This window comes from Buceros rhinoceros, unplaced genomic scaffold, assembly GCF_000710305.1.
Source record: "Buceros rhinoceros silvestris isolate BGI_N320 unplaced genomic scaffold, ASM71030v1 scaffold33984, whole genome shotgun sequence".
Taxonomy (NCBI): domain Eukaryota; kingdom Metazoa; phylum Chordata; class Aves; order Bucerotiformes; family Bucerotidae; genus Buceros; species Buceros rhinoceros.
In genome coordinates this window covers 6,205-14,407 of record NW_010408196.1, presented here as the reverse complement: position 1 = coordinate 14,407, position 8,203 = coordinate 6,205, and the positions used below count along the sequence as shown (strand labels likewise).

At 50.4% G+C, this 8,203-nt stretch overlaps 1 protein-coding gene across 1 annotated transcript; it reads right to left on the bottom strand.

The window, feature by feature from the left end:
• Window positions 1-2,323: 2,323 nt before the first annotated feature.
• LOC104492265 (olfactory receptor 51G2-like) lies at window positions 2,324-7,812 on the bottom strand. The gene is made up of 2 exons (XM_010134794.1): window positions 7,791-7,812; window positions 2,324-3,267 (listed from the first exon to the last, which is right to left on the bottom strand). The coding sequence occupies exons 1-2, from the start codon at window positions 7,810-7,812 to the stop codon at window positions 2,324-2,326; spliced, it is 966 nt and encodes a 321-aa protein (XP_010133096.1).
• Between the last annotated feature and the right edge of the window lie 391 nt (window positions 7,813-8,203).

Sequence of the window (8,203 nt, the reverse complement as noted above, 5' to 3'; positions counted from 1 at the left end):
CCTTCCCCTCTCTCCATCTCCCATTCTCCCCCTTCTCCTCCCCTCACCACCCTCTCCTCCTCCTCTCCTCTGCTCCCTGAGATGCCTCTGGTACATCTCTCACTGCTCCTCCTGTGCCTCATAGGAAATAAATCCACTGGCAAGTGCTGAAAGTGATCTCGTGGTATGTGGTGGAGGGCTCAGGGTGTCACAGAGCAGCTTGAAGTGCTTCATCTGTCTCTTTTTGCTCTTGCACAGATGTTAAACCACAATTAAGTTTCCCATTCCCAGAGGAAGCCATGAAGGTTTTGAACATATGTTCCTAAAAGATGGGACCTTTCATGGGGGTTCCCAAATCTTCAGTGTCTCCTTGGCACCCTCCAGCTACACCCAGCTGGGAAGTAAATGGGGCGGCTGATGAAGCTCTGCTGATTCGGGCGATGGAGATGCACCAAACGCGCTGCTGCCTCACTCCACCACGGTCTCTCTCTGCACTAACGAAGGTGTTAATAAATCTCCCACACATTTCCTCCCTGGATGTCCCCCCACAAACACCTGCTTGCTGTGGCAGAGGCTCCTCGGGCTTTTGCTGGTTTGGAGGATAGCTGTAGCCGGGAAGCTCAGCAGTCCAGGGAAAAACTCTGGAAGTTTTCAGGATGGTGGCAGTGCTGTGTGAGGACCCTGCAAGTGAAGCATCTCTCCAGCAAAGCTCTTTTCTGGGCCTTTCTGCTGAGTGCTGGGGTTGTTCCTGATGTTAATCTTTCCTCTGACAGTAGCTCGCCACAAGCACCAGGGTAGACTTCAGATGCTGTGGGTGCTCCCATGGGGTGCTACCTCAATGCAAACGGGACCTCCCTCCCAAGACCTGCTGTGAGGGCACTCAGGCAGAGGTTCTGGTGGTGGTTTGAGGAGTATTTCACCCCGTGGGAGGGCCCGCTGAGGCCCTCAGCGAAATAATTGGCACCAGACACAACAAGCGGTGGCTTGGGAATCCTCCCCCCAGGAGTCTTCCATTCTCCCTTTCTAATCTCATGGAGGTGTTCCCTCATCATTCTTGTCTCTCTAGTTCAGGTGCTGTTGTGTGCCGAGAAGACTAGACAAAGACACTAATCCTGGGTTAGTCTGAGATGGGAGGTGCTTAGCAACAGGTAGAGACTGGCCAGTTCTGGTGTCTCATCCCGTCCCCATACCTTCTTCTGCTGCTTCACCCTTCCAAGGTGAACACTGAGACCCACCTGCAGCAGGGCAGTGAGACGCTGGGAGACACTGTCACCTTCCGTCTGCAGCCTGCCCCTGCAGATCTGCTCCTCCTGCCACCCCTCTGAGGGGTGCGGTGGGTTTCTGGCACATCCCAGCTGGAAGATCATAGTGTGTGGTCCTTAGTGCCGTTCCTACTGTATTTTTGAAACCCCTTTTTTTCAGCAAGAGAGCCAGCCAGATCAGGCCCCCTGGCACCATCCCGAGGCAGACCCAATTCATACAATCCTGTGCTCATTAAGCAACTCCAACCTAATACCTCTGCATCATATAAACAGAAAAACAGATAGTTTCACCAAAGCTTTTGACCCTTGACAATGGACTGGTGCTTTTATTGAAGGTACTGCACACCTACGTTACATTCAGCACAAAGCAGTGGCTGCAAGGTTAAACTTGGCAGGTTGGTGAGTCTCAATGACATCAAAGAGGATGCAAAAGCAGCACCATTTCCATCACTGTGCGTGCGTGAAACATAGATGAAGGCTGAGCCTTTCTTTAGCAGGACTGAGAGTGCTCGGTGCTCTGCCCCTGGAGCTGAGCTCCATCTTGTGCGATGTTTCCAGCTGAACAACTAATGACTGGGATGCTCACAGTGTCTCCAAACTCCCAGCCCAAGCCTTGTCCTGCTGAGCCTGCTGCTTGGGTTAGCTCTGCTGTGACAGGCGGTGAGGGAACGATGACCCCACACAAGGGGGTCTGAGTGAAGCTTACACGCTATTATCTGGCTGCTAGAGTTTTTCATAACATGCATTGCAGAGGTTCCTTGATCCACCCTATCACATGAAAACAGAAAGTCTTGCAGCCCATTTTTCTTTGTCTCCCTCTAACTGGGGATTCCATTTGTGTGTATCACTGGCATTAACGCTTGGGGTGTTTGCAGGCTGCTGGAAGGGACAAAAGCATCATGCTAGGACAAAACATGGATGATCACAGCTCTGGGTAGAGGGAGAGCATGCAAGTGGATCTGCAGTTCTTTCATCTGGCAGTGACCCGCATGGATGGAACACCAAGAAACCAGTCCACCAGCTCTGACCAAGCTCTGACCAAGAGACCAGTCCACCAGCACTTTCTGGCAAAACTGGTGGAGCTACCAGTCAGATTCACTCTTCCTCTGCAGGGCCCTGAGCAAAGCTTCACGGATTTGGCTAGATTTTATGCTGTAGATGATGGGGTTGAGAGCGGGGGGAATTATAAGATAGGTGTAGGCCACCAAAGTGTTAAGCAGAGGAGGAGCATTCTTTCCAAAGCGATGGATCATGGACAGTCCAATCATTGGGATGAAGAACACTAGAACAGCACAGATGTGAGAGACACAGGTATTCAAAGCCTTGAGACACTCCTCCTTGGTCGCGAGCCTGATAACGGTTTTAAAGATCAGGATGTAGGACAGCACAATGAAGATGAAGTCCATCCCCACCGTCGATAAGAGAATAATCATACCGTAGAGGACATTGACTTTTATATCTGCGCACGCCAGCTTCATGATATCAGGATGGAAGCAAAACGAATGAGACAGCTCAGTCTTCCCACAATAGGTCAGTCTCTTGAGCAGGAAGGGTAGGGGAAGGAGGGAGACCACCGCCCTCAGGAGAATTGCCACACCTATTTTTGTGACAGTGGTTCTGGTCAGTATGGATGGGTGCCGCAGTGGGTGGGAGATGGCAATGAAGCGGTCAAACGCCATTGCCAGGAGCACAGAGGATTCGATGAAGGACAGGATGTGGATGAAGTACATCTGTGTGAGGCAAGCGTCAAACCCAATCCTTCGCACATTAAACCAGAAGATGCCCAGAGTGGTGGGAAGAGTGCACAGAACCAAGCCCAGGTCAGTGACTGCCAGCATGGAGAGGAAGTAGTACATTGGTTCGTGAAGGCTTGGGGTCTTCTTTATGAGGAATAGGATCATGCAGTTTCCCGAGAGAGCAATAATGTACAGTGCACAGAAAGGGATGGAGATCCAGTGGTGAAGGGCTTCCAGGCCTGGGATGCCCTTTATGAGGAAAGCTGAAGGCTGATAGAAGGAGCCATTGAATTCCCACGTGGAATGAGAGTCGTGCTCCATCTCAGCTCTCACATGTCCTATACCTAAAACAAACCAACAACAGAAACTCCAGGAGGTTGGACTCTCCACTGAATATTGATGTGGGTGATGGCAAGTGCCACATCCCTCCACCTCCCCTCCGACCTGTGCAGATGCCCTCGTGATGTTTTAGGACACTGTTAGAACTACTGAAGTGTCACATCTGACCACACTCCTGTTTGTCCACTACGCTATAAAAGGAAGGAAAAGGATAGACACTTCCTATTATTAAAAAAGAAAAAAAATGGAAAAACTTTTTTTTCTTAAAATGGAAGTGAAAACAGTGCTGGAGAGTGCTGTCCCCACGTCGCACAGCCTGAGGCGCTCCGTGTAACAGAGCATCGGGCACTTAGACACTGCTGCTCTCAGCTCAGAAGGTGCCCACCAGGGCAAGGTGGATTTTCAGCTGCTCTCACAGACAGGTTGTTGCTCGTTTCCTCATCCACTTGCTGTTGGCTGAAGTGCCAAAGGAGCAAGAGCCCGCAGCTGCTGTGAGTAGCAGGCGAACGCAATCCAAAACACAAGTAGCTGCAGGTTCAGCGGCACTGGGGGGCACCCACAGAAAGACTGGGTCCGCACCGGAGTGGAGGGGCACAGGGGATGAAGTGGGGTTTTTACACGAGGATCAAGAGTACGAGGTGGGTGGGGAGAGGGAAGCACTCCAGCAGGGATGATGGAGACAACAGGTGCAAGATGAAACACGGGAGGTTTAGACTGGATGTAATGAGAAATGTTTCCCTATGAGGACCATCAAGCATCAGAGCAGATTGCCCAGGGAGGCTGTAAATCTTCATCCTTGAAAGTTTTCAAGACCCACCTAGATAAAGCTATGAGCAGCCTTGTCTGACCTCGCATCTGGCCCTGCCTTGAGTAATACATTGGACTAGAGATCTTCTGAAGTGTCCCTAACCTGAATTACCCAATGAACCCACCAGCCTGTGACCTTGCCACAGCTTTCAGTCCTCTTGGAGGCTTCAGCCATCTCAGCACAATCCGGTTCCTACACTGCATGTGACAATGCTCCCTGGCAGAGATGCTGGAGGGGTCTCCAAGCCCTCTCTGTGCCTTCTGTGACAGAGTGACTGTCTGGGTGGGTGGGGGAAAGCAGTGGGTGTGCGGAACAGGAGCTAATTAAAGGGAAATAGAGATTTATGGCTTCGATCCTCTGTAGGATACGAAATGAGCAGGTCAAAGAGTGCCTGGATGATGAGCAAGAGGGTTGACTAACACAGTTTGTTTCTGAATAAGCACACGACTCTCCCGTGATTTATTTATGATGTCCCTAATACAATTGTGCTCCATTAGACTCTGCCTGCTCGAGACTCTAATGTGGTGATAAATCCCGAAGCCCAGCAAGGTTTCTTCCTGCTTCAGGGCAAAAGTGACACATAACTGGTGGGAACTGGGGAAGACCCAGGGTCATTTCATTTCCTCCAGGGAGGGACACTTCATCTTCATTACAAAGTCAGTATTAGGAACAGCCCTTCTTCAGGAGAGCCTCATGTACGTGTGAGACGTGGATGGGCAGCATTCCCTAACGCACCGACCACCGACAGTGGTCGATGCTGGCAAAAGGAAATCATCCAGAGGTACTTCTGGTCCTAAGTGGCAGCTTGGAGCTCCCAAAGGTAAGAGCTGCCCCCTTCTGACAACCCAACAGCATCTGAGCAGCGAGAGTTAATCTGCGGGAGCCTGTAGTTTGGTCTTATCTGGAGACTGGGTTAATAAACACCAAAAAAGCCCAGCGGGGGCCTGTTCGTCTGTCTTAGAGCAGCGCCTGGCAGATACCCAGAGCTCTCAGAGACACTGAGGTTCAAGAGTTTTCCAGGAATATGGCAGTGGATAAAGAGGAGAGACTGTCAGAGCACTGTGGGAAAGAACGGACTGGTGAGAACTCCCTGGGGTCAGTAAGGGATGCTCCTCCTACAAGAACATTTCCATGTGAAGCTGATTCTGTCAGATACAGACACCTCCTCCCGCGGTATACGAAGTTACTGAGGAATGGACTTCTGCAGCTCTGCTCCTCCCTGAGCTACTCTGCTTTGTTTCGTGCTCCTACGCCTTACAGAATCAGATCCCACTCCAAAATGGATTTTTCCTCGCAGCGTTCTATGTGTGTGTGTGTATATGGGTGTGTCTTTGAATAATATAACTAAAGATATGCAAAATACATAGATACATAAAATATATACTCAAGCATCCATGATTATTGGTGTTCCTGTACGTTTCTATGTGTCTATATAACACAGAGCCCACATACGTATGTGACACCTCCCAGCTGACTATCGTGGGACAGCAATTACACCTTTCTCGCTGCAGCCAAGCCTTGACGAGGAAACAAACCTCCAGTTAGTGAGGGATGTCAATGGAGCGATTAACGGCAGCACCTGGGCAGCGTTTCCTGCTAGCAGCCTACCGCAGAGAGAAAGCTGTCCTGCTGCTCTGCACCTGGGTGTTTCTGCTCCCCAGGAGCTACTCCCCTTGCCTGGGCGAAGGAGTCAGGCACGAATGCGGATGCCTCATGGAGGACACGGTGCCATCCCTCCTTCTCCAGCCGTCCAAACCACCTTCTGTTTTCTTGCCTGTATCTGATGTCTCAGCATGGGCAACAGCAGGGTCCTGGGAGCTGGAGTTTGGGAAGGATGAGACCAAGAAATCTGATTTTTTCCCAAGAGGAGACTCTGCTATTTTTACAACTGCATCTCTGCCAACTCAAGCATCCATGCGAGGGCTCAGCCTCTCCGCAAAGGGAGAAGGGTTAGCAAAGGGGGACTAAAGTGCACCCACGGAGCCGAATTTCTGTTGACTTTACAGGCAAGGACAGGAACATGCCATTCCCACCAGCTGAGCCGAGCCACCAGGCAGTGGAAAGGCCGGCTGGCTCTTGCTCAAAGCCCACAGCACCACGGCACCGCGGTGGCTTGATCTTCCCCCAGCAGAACCGCAGCTGCCTGGAATTACAGCTGCCTGCTTCCTCCAGCATATCCAACCCTGCGGGGCTCGGGAAGTGGTGTGGACCTCCTGAGCAGCACTTCAGAGACACACCTCCCCAGCCGTGTTGGTGTCCAGCCCCGTGAACCACAGCCACCCCACTAGGAAAAGAGGACTGCGAGGATGGAGAGGCTGCTGAGTGCCCCAGGTACTTACCGAGCACAGCGGAGGGGGCCGAGGGGCTTTATGACCTGCACAAGCAGCACAGTCGTGATGCAGAGGAAGAACTCGCATCCGTGTTCTGGCATCAGGAGGGCAGCACTTATAACGCGCCCCAAGGACTGACCTCGTCCAATCAACCGGGAGCCGCGCGGAGCCCAAGCTCCCTGTACGTAAACAGCGTGAGGCGGACCAGTGAGAGTAGTGTGTGAAGTAAATGATCTTTCCCATTTATGATGCTCTCCCAGCAGGCATGATTTTCTTCTGATAGTTTATTGGGCGACATGTTTATAGCTCCCGGTGATTTACGGCTGGTGGTGCTGCAGCGTGCTGGCAACACACGTAATTTTTATTGAGAGAATGGAGCTGTAATGCAAATAATAATAAATTTTGCATGAAGAATGTTTGCACCTTCTCTCTGAGGGAATAAGAGAGGTGAAGTCCTCATTATCCTGTGGCCAGTGAGACATGAAACGTTTCATTAAAATCGTAAAATATTGCACAATAAAACCAAACCAAATATTGCCAAGCCAAACACAGTCACGTTAGCAGAAATCCCCTCAGGTGACCCAGAAGCCTGTTGTATCTGGATGTCTGGTGGTAGTAAGTTTTTCTTTGCCGCTTCAGCTGTGATATGGAAATTGCTGTTAACCCTTTTGGCTGTGGTTGCCAAACCAAGCCACGGGAGAGCGGATGGGTTTGCCCCTTCTCCTATGAGCAACTGGACCTGAGACTCTTCTGCAGCTGCAAACCAGACTGTGCTGGGGCACTGCCCATGTTGGACACCTGTAAATTGTTATGACAGTCCCTGGCGTGCTGCTGACCTGAGCCAACCCAGCCTGCAGCACCTCCCAGGCAGAGGCTCAGCCGTCTGCCTGACGTTGCTGCCTCATTTTAGAGGCTAAACAGTTTGCTGGCATGACCCTGGACCACCTGCGGCTGCAAAGAACTATTCATTCACAAACATTAATTTTAATAAGATAGCTGCCTGCTCCTACCTGGGGGCTACACCTCATGGCCTGGCTTACAGCTGGACACATCGAGCCTTCATGACACTCACCTGAACAGTGCTGGCAGAGGTTTGTTATCTCTAGATGTGCCAGATGTGAAAAAAACAGAGGAAGAAGTCTTGAAGCTAGCAAACATCTTGGAGCAAGCGTGCTCGGAGGTGTGGAGTGGATGGTGGAGTGGATGCTGGAATGGAATGGAATGGAATGGAGTGGAATGGAACGGAACGGAACGGAATAGAATAGAATAGAATAGAATAGAATAGAATAGAATAGAATAGAATAGAATAGAATAGAATAGAACAGAGAGTTCAGTTGGAAGGGACCTACAACAATCATCTAGTCCAATAGCCTGACCACTTCAGGGAAGCTCATGTAGAAGTGGAGCTTATCAGAGAAGGACCCTTCAGCCTTGAGAAGAGGCAATAAAGGGCTACAGGAAAAGACTGTGTGAGGATGGATGGGGAGGGGAAGATGCGGAGGAGAGATGATTCATCTTTTCTTACACTACATAAACTAGGAGGGGGAGGACACACCCTGAAAATATCACGTAGATTTAAAACAAACAAAAAAGCACTTTTAAAAATAGCTTGTTATGTCAATAGGAGACTCATCACCCCTGGATGTTGTAGGAACCCAAAGTATACACAAGTTTAAAAAATTATTAGACCAATCCATATGTGAGTGATTAATTGCTTTCCAGTAAACGCGATGGCCAAGGTGCTGCCTC

Bases quoted from the DNA above. Each gene is read 5' to 3' on its own strand.
- LOC104492265 (XM_010134794.1), bottom strand. From the start codon at position 7,812: ATGATTGTTGTAGGTCCCTTCC. The intron at 3,268-7,790 runs AACTGAACTCTC...CCACGTGGGAAT, and splicing joins GATTGTTGTAGGTCCCTTCC to TCAATGGCTCCTTCTATCAG.